At 44.6% G+C, this 13,264-nt stretch overlaps 1 protein-coding gene across 2 annotated transcripts in view; it reads right to left on the bottom strand.

The window, feature by feature from the left end:
- FLOT2 (flotillin 2) overlaps window positions 1–13,264 on the bottom strand; it is a 95,205-nt gene that overhangs the window by 18,301 nt on the left and 63,640 nt on the right. For both annotated transcript variants that reach the window (XM_069761209.1, XM_069761210.1), the window contains exons 4-7: window positions 6,248–6,371; window positions 3,103–3,221; window positions 2,699–2,812; window positions 2,479–2,598 (exon numbers count right to left, since the gene is read on the bottom strand). In XM_069761209.1, coding sequence (XP_069617310.1) covers window positions 2,479–2,598; window positions 2,699–2,812; window positions 3,103–3,221; window positions 6,248–6,371 — 477 coding nt within the window. The remainder of the gene's footprint in view (window positions 1–2,478; window positions 2,599–2,698; window positions 2,813–3,102; window positions 3,222–6,247; window positions 6,372–13,264) is intronic.

Below are 13,264 nucleotides of genomic sequence, written 5' to 3'. Positions count from 1 at the left end.
GGCCCAGATTTGGAAACACCTTCTTTTTGTCTCCTGCTTTTTGGAGGATGTCATCCAGGGTCTCTCCAAACAGAAAATTTCCTTCACACGGAATAGAACATAGCTTTAGCTTTGTCTGGAGATCCCCAGGCCAGCTTTTGAGCCATAAGGTTCTTCTGGCTGCGTTGGAGAGAGCAGCGGCCTTAGATGTTAACCGTACGGAGTCTGCCAAGGAGTCCGCCAGGAATGCTGCTGCTGCTCTAATTGCAGGGATAGAATCCAGTAATTTATTCCTGGGTAGCCCGTCTCTAATTTGACTCTCTAATTGATCAATCCACACCATCAGAGATCTGGAGGTGCAGGTAGCCGCAACAGTAGGCCTCAAGCTACCCCCAGCCGATTCCCATGCCCCTTTAAGAAATGTGTCTGCTTTCTTATCTAAAGGGTCTCTGAGAGTACCCATGTCCTCGAACGGGAGCGCAAATTTTTTCGAGGCTTTTGCCACCGCTACATCCAACTTTGGTGCCGTATCCCAGGAAGTGGATGCGTCATCTTCGAAGGGATACTTCCTTTTAAGCGAGGGCACCGAAGAGTTTCTCCTATCTGGTTTTTCCCATTCTTTTTTTAATTAGGGATTGGACATTGGGATTTAAGGGAAAGGTTTTCCGTTTTTTTTTGTCCCAAGCCACCAAACATTACGTCTTGGGCTGTTTTGTCAGGTTTAGGCTCCTCCACCCCCATAGTAGCCCTAACGGCTCTCACTAAGGCATCCACTTCCTCGAGTGGAAAACAATGTCGGCCTGAATCTTCCTCGGAGGATAGGGAGGAGTCAGAATCGTCCGAATCTGCGTCTTCAGATGAGGATCGGACAGAGTGGGATTGTACTGTTTCCTTTACTTTATCTTTCCCTTTTTTGGAGGAAGATACAGCATTCTGAACCTCAGATCTAATAATATTTTTTAGGTCGGATGCAAAGTCAGGAGTCTCCTCACATACCACACGCTGGATACATGATTTACAAAGCTTTTTGTCCCAGGCTACTGGTAAAGCTTTGTCACAGATGGGGCAGGATTTGTTTTTCCTTTTCTCCAACTTCTTTCCCTATTAAGGGAGAAGAGGGAGCGCTATTATAATATATACATTCACGAAGATCAACTCACCATTCGGACGTGCAGGCAGGTACCGGTTCTGGAGGGGGCCCTGGGTCTGGAATGGAAGGTTCCCTAGGAGGTGAATTAGTCTTCGCAGCAGACCTGCTGCGCTGTGTAGAACGGCTGCTAGACCCACTCCTAGCGCTCTTAGGGTCTGTCTTCTTATGGTGCTGCTGCCTCGGCTGCAGCTCCTGTGGATCGCTGTCTTCCATGATTTACAGGGAGATGGTGCGACAACTATGTGTGCACCATCTCCCTATTTGTATTTGGCGCCACCTCCGGCGTTCCCCGCACTTCCGGTCCTGCGTCACGTCCTCCAGGGAGAAGAGAAGCTACCGCGCATGCGCGCGGCGATGACCCGGAAGTCCTGCCGCATTTCCGGAGCGGCGGCCATCTTAGTACACCCGGAGCGTGCGCTTATCGGCACAGGAGCTCCGGGTGATCCAGCGCCCCTTCCTCTCATCAGAATCGGCGGCGTTCTCCCTCCGCTCACCCTGAAGAACCCCTCGGTTCCAGCGGTGGCGGCTTCGGGAGCCGGACAAGCCGCGGCAGGAGCCTCCTCGCTGCCGGAACTCGACCGCCCGGTCCCGGTCCATCGGTCTTCATAACAGGTACCACCGGAAAGAGGTTCCCTGTTCAGGGACAGGAAACCAACTGATGCGAGGGAGAGGTACCGCCCTTTTATCTGTAGGTTTCCTGTCCCTGAAGGGCGGATCCCCTCTCTCCGTAGTGCTGTCATGGGAGACCGAGAAAAAGGACTTCAACGCCATAGCGCCACCTGTTGGAAGTAGCGATCCTACAAGTCACAATCAACCCTTTAACGAGTCTTGCAATATGACTTGGGATAAAAGCCAAATCAGAATCTCAATTTGCAGACACGGTGTTTCGGGCTATTGCCCTTTGTCAGGGCAAAGTATGATAACGGATTTGGCTAGATGAGAGACACTGGACTGGTTTAAGGGGTAACGTTTTGCTACTTCCAACAGGTGGTGCTATAGCATTCAAGTCCTCTTTCTCTCTGAAGAGGCAATTTTCATATTAAATCTCCCAGAGGAGAATTGCACAGCGAATAAGCCTCTTTACCTTGACATGACAGGGCTGGTGTGTCACTCTCTACATTCTTATATAAATTATTTTTACACATATGACACTGCCGAGTATAAATGGGGCCTCTGACTTTTTAGCGCTAAAGCAAGCTCCCTGCCATCGTCTTCAATATGTAAGAACACCAAGTGTCTTCTGTCTCATCCTGCCCCATGCCCAGAACGGTTTACTCCTCCATAGGACACATTGCACTTCGCTTTGCTCATTCTCAGCAGAATATACCAGCTCACGCTCCTAGTCTTACCTTGGTGTTGACTTCCTGGCTGAAGGCTGCCTTCTGTAATTCAAAAGCCCGTTTGGAATCTGCCATTTTCGTATCAGATAGATATTTGACATCAAGCATCTCTTTCTTGCATATGGCTTCCTGACAAAGGAAATGAAAACAACAAATTAAATTATACCGCAGGATGTAAAAGCTACATATAGTATTCTAAGCACTTCAAATCCTCTGGTGGATTACATACCCTAATGCCTGCATCGCGCTCCGCTTCTGCAACGCCAATGTCTGCATCCCTCTGAACAGCAGCTGTCTGAGTCTTACCCAGGGAGCTTAAATACTCAACCTTGTCATACACATCCTGTAGGACAAAGCATGAATTACGGGAATTACATGGGCTACGAGATATAATGCAAGTGAAAAACAAGACAAACAACATTCAATGCAAAGATGACAAAGGTCAGAATCTCTGTAGCCGACGCGCCTTCTTCAGTGTCTTTTATGGCAATGCTGAATCATAAGCAAATAAGGTGAATGCACTTATGATTTTCATGGGCAATTAAAAGGGAAATAAACCAAAAGTGCCTAGAGGGTGACTAATTAGGAAAATCATTAAGTTGTATTTACAAAACAGTTTTCTTATACTCTCACCTTGATGGTAAAGCTTAGGATTTCAATACCCATGCGGCCGACATCAGGGGCTGCGACTTCTCGAACCAGCTTTGCAAATTGATCCCGGTCCTGATAAATCTGCTCCACCGTTAGTGTACCTGGAAGAAAAGACGTCCATTATAGATGGATTGTAACATGTATGAGAGATGCCGTAAGGAACAGAACTGGTACAGGAGGAGAGAGGACCTGACCGCAAGGGCTCACAATCTACAAGGGATGGGTAAGGATACAGTAGGGGAGGATAGAGCTGGTCGTGCAGCGGTTTGGTCGATCGGTGATTACTGCAGGATGTAGGCTTGTCGGAAGAGGTAGGTCTTCAGGTTCTTTTTGAAGGTTTCGATGGTAGGCGAGAGTCTAATATGTTGTGGTAGAGAGTTCCAGAGTAGGGGTGATGCGTGAGAGAAATCTTGAATGAGAATAGGAGATAAGAGGGAAGTCAAGAAGGAGATCTTGTGAGGATCGTGGGTTGCGTGCAGGTAAGTACCGGTCCCGGGAAACGAGGTCACAGATATAAGGAGCACACAGGTTGTGGATGGCTTTGTATGTCATGGTTAGGGTTTTGTACTGGAGTCTCTGTGCAATCGGGAGCCAGTGAAAGGATTGGCAGAGGGGAAAGGCCAGGGAATAGCGGGGGGACAGGTGGATTAGTTGGGCAGCAGAGTTTAGAATAGATTTGAGGGGTGAGAGAGTGTTCGAGGGGAGGCCACTGAGCAGGAGGTTGCAGTAGTCAAGGTGGGAGATGAGGGCATGCACTATAGTTCTTGCAGATTCTATGCTGAGGAATGTACGGATCCGGGAGATGTTTTTGAGTTGAAGTCGGCAGGGGGTGGAAAGGGCTTCGATATGTGGTTTGAAAGAGATCAGTGTCAAGGATTACCCTTGACACTGTGGGACTGGGGAGAGTGGGCAGCAGTTTACTTTAATGTTAAATTTAATTAGAAAACAAGCGGAGAAGGATGAAATAGCGGATAGACATTGAGGGATTCTGGTTAGTAGGGTTGTGATATCTGGTCCAGAGATAGAGATCTGTGTGTCATCAGCATAGAGATGATACTGAAAGCCGTGAGATTCTACGAGCTGTCCGAGGCCAAAAGGTGTAAATAAAGAAGAGCAGGGGCCCTAGGGCTGAACATTGCGGGACTCCGACAGATAGGGGACGAGGTGAGGAGGTGGTGTGTGAGTGGGAGACGCTGAATGTCTGGTCTGTTAAGTATGACGAGATCCAGGATAGGGCCAAGTCTGTGATGCCAAGTGATGAGCGGGTCTGTAATAATAGGGAATGGTCCACTGTGTCAAAGGCAGAGGAGAGGTCCAGGAGGAGGAGGATAGAGTAGTGTCGCTTGCTCTTGGCCGTTAATAGGTCATTGGTGACCTTAGTTGGAGCAGTTTCAGTGGAGTGGTGTGACCGGAAACCATTTTGAAAGCGGTCGAATTGTGAGCAGGAAGAGAGATGGGAGGAAAGTTCAAGATGGACGTGTTGTTCCAGTAGTTTTGAGGTATAGGGGAGAAGAGATATGTGGTGATAGCTAGATGCAGTGGATGAGTCAAGAGAGGGCTTTTTGAGGATAGGTGTGCTTGAGGCACGTTTAAAGCTTGAGGGGAAAACACCAGTTGTTAGTGATAGGTTGAAGAGATGGGTTAGAATTGGGATGAAGACTGTGGTGAGGTTTGGGAGGAAGTGGGATGGGATCGGGTCAAGTGCACAGGTGGTGAGATGCGATCTTGAGAGTAGAGTGGAGAGTCGATCTTCTGTAATAGTGGAGAAGTTGGTTTTGGAGGTGGAGGGCTGGGTAGTTGGGAGGAAGGGCTCTGGGGGTAGTCGGCCAAAACTGTCTCTGATGTTATCAATCTTCTGCTTGAAAAATGAGGCAAAGTCTTCAGCTGTGAGGAGTGGGGAGGGAGGAGGTGCTGGGGGACGGAGGAAAGAATTTAAAGGTGTTGAAAAACTGTTTAGGGTTGTGAGACAGGGAGGATATGAGAGATGAGAAGTAGGTTTGTTTAGCTGTGGCGAGTGTGGCCTTGAACATAGTGAGGGACTGTTTGAATGCGATGAAGTGCTCGTTGGAGTGGGATCTTTTCCATCTCGGCTCAGCAGACCTGGAAGCCCGCCTCAGTTCTTTGGTCAGGCTGGTGTGCCAGGGCTGTCTGTTGATTTTGCGAGCTTTGGTATGTATGAGAGGGGCAACCGATTCCAAAGCTGCAGCTATTGTGGCGTCTCAAGCGACTGGTCATATAATGACGCCCTTCGCAGGTTATAGGGGTCAATAACACTTTATGACAAGTATCCACTTTACATCAGACGGTTTAACAATCATTAAAAAGAAATTATATATAAAATAGTCTACCATTTCCTTAAAGAGATATTCCCAACTCACATTTATGGCACCTGTTACACAGGGTAGAGCATAAACATGTTGTACTGTAATTGTAGGTGTGGGCAAACCGTTTGGGACTCCCATAATGTAGATTAAGTGGCCACCTGTGAACTCATTCTCCATCTGGATGTGATGGCCAACAAATTCACCTGAGTGAGGCGAGACGTGGGGTAGGGGAACCCAGTTCCTAAAAGGAATCTGGCAGCAGGTTTTTGCTATGTAATCTGAGAGCAGATGTAGGGGCAGAGAGTGATGTCACTTACTGGGATGCTTGGTGCAGTTTTTAGACATTTTTTTGTTGCTGTAAAATGTAGCAGTGGTCAGAATGATGATCTCTGTATAACTCCACCCGCATGTCTGATTGGCAGCTTGCTAATAATGTGCACAGAAACCTGCCAATCAGTAGTGGGGGAGGGGCTGCACAAATAAAGCTGGACTGACTGGCACGAGACACCTAGTCCTCTAATGATAATCTCCTGCTTATAAAACACTGATTGTACTGAAACTGCAGCAAGCTGCTGAGCAACTGACTTTGCTGGAATCAGGTTATCTGCTCCTACTTCATGCTGCTCTCAGATTAAATAGAAAAAAGGGTTAAAAGATTCCCTTTATAGTGGCTGTAGTTCCTATTAGTGGGATGCGCACCTTTCACTCATTTATCCACAATGGATGATTTGGGAACACCCTTTTAATGTTAGGTGATCACAATAATCTATGAAAGACGAGAAAAAAAAAAAGCATTTATTTACCGAGAATTGATCGCAAGTGGCCCTCTAAGGTTTGCAGGACAACATTTTTAATCTCATGGACATTTTTTCCAAGAAACTGCTCACTAGCCACAGCTAGAAGTTCACGCTCAGTCATGATTTTCACCTAAAAAAAAATAAATAAAATAAAATGTATATATATTACATAAAAATACATATAATTAAAACGGCATAAGATTAGACAAACTACTAAACACAAAATGAAATAAAACACATGTACAAGAAAACATCAAGATGTGCTCAGCGTATGCTTTCCGAGGGGCGATATACCCATAGAAACAAAATATGTATATACAATCGATCTTATCTGCAGCAATCAAAATATTGAAGGTTTCCATTTTGTAAAAGCCTAAAAAAGAAAATGTAACCCATTTTAGAAAATACGTAACACTTGAACACAACTCCACATTGCAGAAAAATGTCAAGTTGCCATATATTCTGCACATAGGTTGCCCATCTGCAGGATCTGGTGGCCACATCTGAACGTTTATAGACGGCCATCGCTGCCTGAAGGTTTGGGCTGTTTCCCTGTACTGGTTGCATGGCAGCGATGTTTGGGCAATTAGGCTATATTACAGAATTGCTTCTTATACAGGACAACACAGTGAGCTTCTGCATACATGACGCACCTCCATTTTAATTTTTGGAGACATTATCATTCCACACGATAGGCAATAACTACTTCTGACCAATGTGGTGTCCCTGAGGTCAGACCCCCACTGAGACGAAGAGAAGGGTTCTGAAATGGCCCAATGGACTAAAGTGGTGGCCGTGCACGCAAGCATTGCTCCATTCATGGTCTATGGGACTGCGGGAGAAATCTAAGCATGGTCCTACGCCATCTCAGCCAGTGGCATAAACAATCTATGGTGGTGGCAAAGCGTTGGCAATGCTCCATTCCACTGGGGAATTTTCAAAGCTCCATTTTCAGATGAGTGGGAGCCGGAAAACACCACACCCCACATTGATCACAAGTTATTCCCTAGCCTTTTAATTGTCGATAGCTTTCGATTTTGGGTTTAGCCCTTTAATTTGGACAAGGTATGTAAGAGCAGCACTTGTCTTGTTTAGCTTCTTCTCTACAACACCACCAGTCAAAGCAACATTTGGGAATGTCCTGGAGGATGGCTTGCAGGACAATTATGTCGCTACTGTAATAAAATGTATATTATGCATGCTTTTATTCTTCAGATGTTCTTCTCTTGAATGTATGCCAGCTCTGTACTAGCGATAATCATTTAAAGAGAACCTGTCACCATGAGAATGCATCCAATCTTCACGCTCCATGTTCTAGAGCCGGGGGAGCGGAGCAAGCCTGATATACAGTTTTGAGAGAAAAGATTCAGTATAACCTGTGTTCTAATCATTTACACCTCTGCTCTTACTGGGATTTTCGATCCAGTGGGCGGGCCGGGCCTACCAGTGACTGACAGCCATCTATGCAATGGAAAGCTGTCAGTCACTGATAGGCCTGCCCACTGGATAGAAAATCCCAGTCGGATTACGTCACAGGTTCTTTCTGAATCTTTTCTCACAACTATATATCAATCTGCTCAGCTCCCCCGGCTCTATAACATGGGCGCTAAAGTTTGGATGCCATTTTCATGCTGACAGGTTCCCTTTAAAGGACGTAGCTGTTATGTGCACACTGGTAATATCAATAATTTGTTTAAAAAAAATAAAATAAATGTTTTGGTAATTTTTGTAAGGGTTGCCTGGCACTGCGCCTTGCCGCCCTGAGAGGTGAGCGGCACTGATGAGGTTGTGTCTCCACATTTCAATGTCATCTTTCATGTGTTTTGGCAGGTATGTGTAACATGTAAGGTTAATGTAACATTTTATTACACACCAGTCTTTCAGCAACATCAAGAAATGTGGCGCTTGGAATTATGGAATCTGCCTTTATCGCTGATCATAATTTTCTCGGGTTGATTCTCCATGTTGGCGTCTTTTTACATAATGCTGTGAATGTCATTCTTCATAAAGAAGGATTGGTTATTCCTCTCCTTCAGACAGTGGAAGCGGTTTCCCTGCTATAATTTATACAATGACAGTCTGTGGGAAAAATCTATGGCGAAAACAGTGCAGCTCTCCTCTAGATGCAGAAGTGCCAGACAACCCCTTCAAGTACCTCTTCAGATATCAAAAAAATGCACATTGTAGCAAATTGTGAGTAGATAAAATAAGGGTATAATGCACACACATTAATAAATATATATATATATATATATTTAATACATACACACAATATGTGCAGAAAACCAGAGTATACATATATCATTAAATGACAGCGACACATGAACAATGACAATATAGTTACATACACCAATCCTGGGAAAAGAGACATCATTAGACTGTACATGTTAATAGAAAAAAATAGCATTTTATAAAAAAAATAAATAAAAAAAAAAAAAATCACTGAACAAACAATCCACTGAGAATATTTACGGTATTTAAACTCACAAGAAGGCTTCATGCACACAATCCGGGTTTTAAGGATCCATAATTTGGCACCTTAATAAGTTCCCATGCTTTGAGTACACCTCATTTCAAATAAAATGATAAAGGTTTTTTTGTTTTTTTTAATTCTCTCACTGCAATACAGAAAATGTACCATGTTTCACCATATGCTATACTACAAGGGTAAGAATAGGTTCAAGGGGAAAACATAGCGCTACAAAGTGGCACGATATAGGGGGACACCGGGGATTTAGGGTTCTGTAATACTAAAAAGTGTGTGTGCACGAGAGCCAAGATCAACCCAAAGGGGGTCTTGCTCAAGGAATTGGTTTGGTGGAGGTATAAGCTGCTGGATCCACGAACCAAAAAATATCAGCATTAAACCCCTTCCCAGCCCAACCAGAAAAAGCACATCCATTAGCGGCCCCAATTCTGTCGCTTAGTTTTGGCTCTTCCCAATTGCCCTGGTGCTGTGGCAATGGTTTTGGGGTTGATGTCAGCTGTGTAATGTTTGTGGACATCAAGCCCAGGGGTTAGTAATGGAGACGTGTCAGACACCACCATTACTAACCCCATAATAACACACACACACACACACACACACACACACGTCCTTCACTTGTAAAAAGCACTCTCCAACAATTATCCTCTTTTACCAATGAATTACAAAAAAGTAATCCACCAGGGTCCACCATAAATCCATAATAAGGAGGTCCCACGATGATCCCCAACTCTGCTACATCCAGAGTCTGTGACGAGCGCTCGGAGGCGATGGCAGTAAGGATAAAGCGGTTCACAGGTGGCGGATCACACAGAGGTTACAGTGAGAACCGCCACCTATGACCTGCGGCTATCTGATGGCTCCGGCAGCCATGGTGAGCGGTCACCTTGCCGATTTCACCATTCATCACAGACTCTGTAGAAGTCGGGGATCGCTGTGGGACCCACTTACTATGGATTTACGGCAGACCTCGGTGGATTACTTTTTTTGTAATAAATGGGTAAAAGTAGTTGTTGAGGAGTGCTTTTTACAATTAAAGGACTTTTCTGTGATTTCATAGTTAGTAATGGGGGTGTCTGACTTACACCTCTTCACTACTAACCCTAGGGAAGGCTTGATGGCAGAAGTGATTTCTGACAAATCACAGCTGTCATCAAACCCATATATTACCCAGATTGCCACTACACAAGGGAATCGGGATGAGCTGGGTTAAGCGCCAAAATTGGCACAGCTAATGTGATGACCTGATTCTGGGGTAGCTGCTGGCTTTTATTTTTTTGGCTGGGGATGGGCCATTAACCGTGGACCGTCCCAGCCCGATAACAGAAGCCCACAGCTGTCTGCTTTATCTGCGCTGGTTTTAAAATATAACGGGGACCCCAGGCCATTTGCTTTATTTAATTATTTATTTAATGAGTGATTGTAAAAGAAAATTTCCCGCTATTCCCAGGCGACGGGTGCTGACTACAACTGACATGGTCTCGCTGATTGCAGAGAGCCCTGCCAAGGATCATGATTGTTGTAGCTAGCACCCTGCGTCTGGGAACAGCGCTAACTGTACTACTTTTCCCAGCCGCCGGAGCATTCCATTCCGGTACGTGTCACACAGATGTGATCTGTGTGTGGGATGTGCTGCAGGAAAAAAAACGGACATGTCCACGAGTGGGTAACATGGACAGGTGTGCAGCTGCATAGGTTTAAATGGGTGCACGTGTGTAAGTGTCGCCAGTATGTATGAAACGGTGACCACATGTCCCGGAAACACTGGCGTGTGAAGAGATAAGGCAAACCACCCACAATTAAGCATTTTTTTTCCTTAAGCTTCAATATAGATGAAAAGATTTTTTTTGCAAACAAGAGGTAAAGTAACATAAGGTCAAGATAACATTTTGTTCTATATCATTCTCTTGGCAACATCAAGAAATGTGGAGCGTTGAATTAATAAAACCTGCCTTCATCTCTGAATACCACCTTCTCCATGCTGGTGTCTATGTAGTGTGTCTCATAACGCTGTGACAATGTCAGACTTCAGAAAGTTGCACTGATGACCATTCCTGTGCTGCAGAGTGCATCAGAGGGGTTTTTGTGCTACATTTTATCCAATGAGAGTCTTTTGGGAAAATGGTTTGTTGTTTTAGCTTTCAGCATTCTGAAAGGTTTGTTTTTTTGTACCAGAAAGTGAAAGGGAGATTTACAAATGTAGGGGAAAAAAAAAAAAAAATCAATGTAACATCTGGCCAATGTAGACTATGCACATGTGCCCACACCCTCAATGCTTTCTTATATTCCTAAACTATAAAGGGTATAGTAATAGGATTTGTTATTTGAAGCTTTATTCTACATAGATGTGATGTATTTTAGTAATTACTTGATTTCCCCTTGAAATCATACAGGACAGTTTTTTTTTTGTTTTTTTGTTTAGATTCTTGCACTGTACTGTTCTTGTTATTCTTTCTAGAAAAGTATGAAAATTAGTACTGTATATACTCGAGTATAAGCCGACCCGAGTATAAGCCGACCCCCTTAATTTTGCCACAAAAAAACTGGGAAAACTTAATGACTCGAGTATAAGCCTAGGGTGGAAAATGCAGCAGCTACCGGTAAATGTCAAAAATACAAATAGATACCAATAAAAGTAAAATTAATTGTGACATCAGTAGGTTAAGTTTTTTTGAATATCCATATTGAATCAGGAGCCTCATATAATGCTCCATAAAGTTTATGATGGGCCCCATAAGCTGCTCCATATTAAAATATGCCCCATATGATCCTGCATAAAGGTTGATAATGGCACCATAAGATGCTCCATAGACACATTAGCCCAATAAAATGCTGCACAAAGGTGGATTATGGCCCCATAAGATGCTCCATAAAGATATTTGCCCCATATAGTGCTGCACAAACCTCGACTATGGCCCCATAAGATGCTCCATACAGACACTTGCCCCATATACCGTAATGCTCCACAAACGTTAATTATGGCCCCATAAGATGCTCCATGAAGATATTTGCCCCATATAGTGCTGCACAAACGTTATGGCCCCATACAGACACTTGCCCCATATAATGCTGCACAAATATTATGGCCCCATAAGATGCTCCATACAGACAGACACTTGCCCCATTTGCTGTTGCTGCGATAAAAAAAATAAAAATAAATATCACATACTCACCTCTCCGTTGCTCAGGCCCCCGGCACTTTCAATATTCACCTGACTTCGTTCCGGTGCGGCTCCATCTTCAGCGTCTTCTGCACTGGCGTTCAGGCTGAGGGCGCGCACTAACCACGTCACCGCGCCCTCTGACCTGAGCGTCACTGCAGAAGATGCTGAAGACGGAGCTGGTGAATATCGCGCAGCGTTCCCCTCCCGGTTATACTCACCTGCTCCTGCCGCTGTGCAGTCCCTGCTTCCCCGACGCCGCCGCTTCTTCCTGTACTGAGCGGTCACCGTTACCGCTCATTACAGTAATGAATATGCGGCTCCACCCATATTCATTACTGTAATGACCGGTACCATGTGACCGCTCAGTACAGGAAGCTGGGGCGCCGGGGAGACAGGGACCGCACCAGGAGCAGGTGAGTATAATTAGACAGCCCCCGCTCCTTAGGAAGGAGAAAGCAAAAGCCGGTAATTGAATTACCAGCTTTTAAGCTGTCTCGCGCTGCATTATATATATATATATATATGTATGTGTCTCCCTGACATATATATATATGTATATATACCTATTCTATGTGTATATTTCTACTCTCATCCAACCTGTCACTGTGATTTTACTGTACTCTGCGCTGAATTACCGGCTTTTCAAAGGAGACCCGTGCGTAAAAATCGGACAGCAATACGGATGCCATACGGATGTTGCGATTAAAAAAAAATCAATTAAAAAAAAAAAAAAAAAAAAAAAAAAAATCGCATGACACTCGCATGACACGCGCATGGCACTCGCAGACGTTACATCAGTTTTTTCGGTCCGTAAATCGGACCATTTTTTCCTCACACAAGTGGAGATGAGCCCTTAGTCTTTGCCTGATGAAGAGACCTGTGTAGTCTCGAAAGCTTGCAATTTGTTACCATCTTTTCAGTTAGCCATTAAAAGGTATCAACCACTGAGGACTAAATTCTAAATATTTTTTGAGTATATACGGTAATTTGTCTTGACATGTCCTTTTAGCATGGTCAGACTATGGGAATGGTATTTAAAGGAGTTGTCCGGCCTTAGACTACAAGTCTGTGCGCTGTGAGGATTCTCTGGTGCCGGGTGTGTGATCGCAAGTATAAGATTTGCTTATGTGCAGTCACATGCAGACTAGATGGGCACGGCCTTGGTCAATGCTAGTGTATTGAATGTGGCTGGAGAAGTCTAGTTGGATTGTGGCTGGAAGTATGCAAATCACATGCTTGCAGTCACATGGCCACAGCAACTTAGCAACAAAGTGACTGACAACAAAGCTAGAAATCAGTCACCAAGCACTAAGGTACATAGTGTATTGGAAAAAAAAAATAAAGTAACCCAAACCACCGTTCAGCATACCAAAG

The sequence above is a fragment of the Ranitomeya imitator genome, chromosome 3 (genome assembly GCF_032444005.1).
Source record: "Ranitomeya imitator isolate aRanImi1 chromosome 3, aRanImi1.pri, whole genome shotgun sequence".
Lineage (NCBI taxonomy): Eukaryota > Metazoa > Chordata > Amphibia > Anura > Dendrobatidae > Ranitomeya > Ranitomeya imitator.
This window is presented reverse-complemented; position numbering and strand designations above follow the sequence as displayed.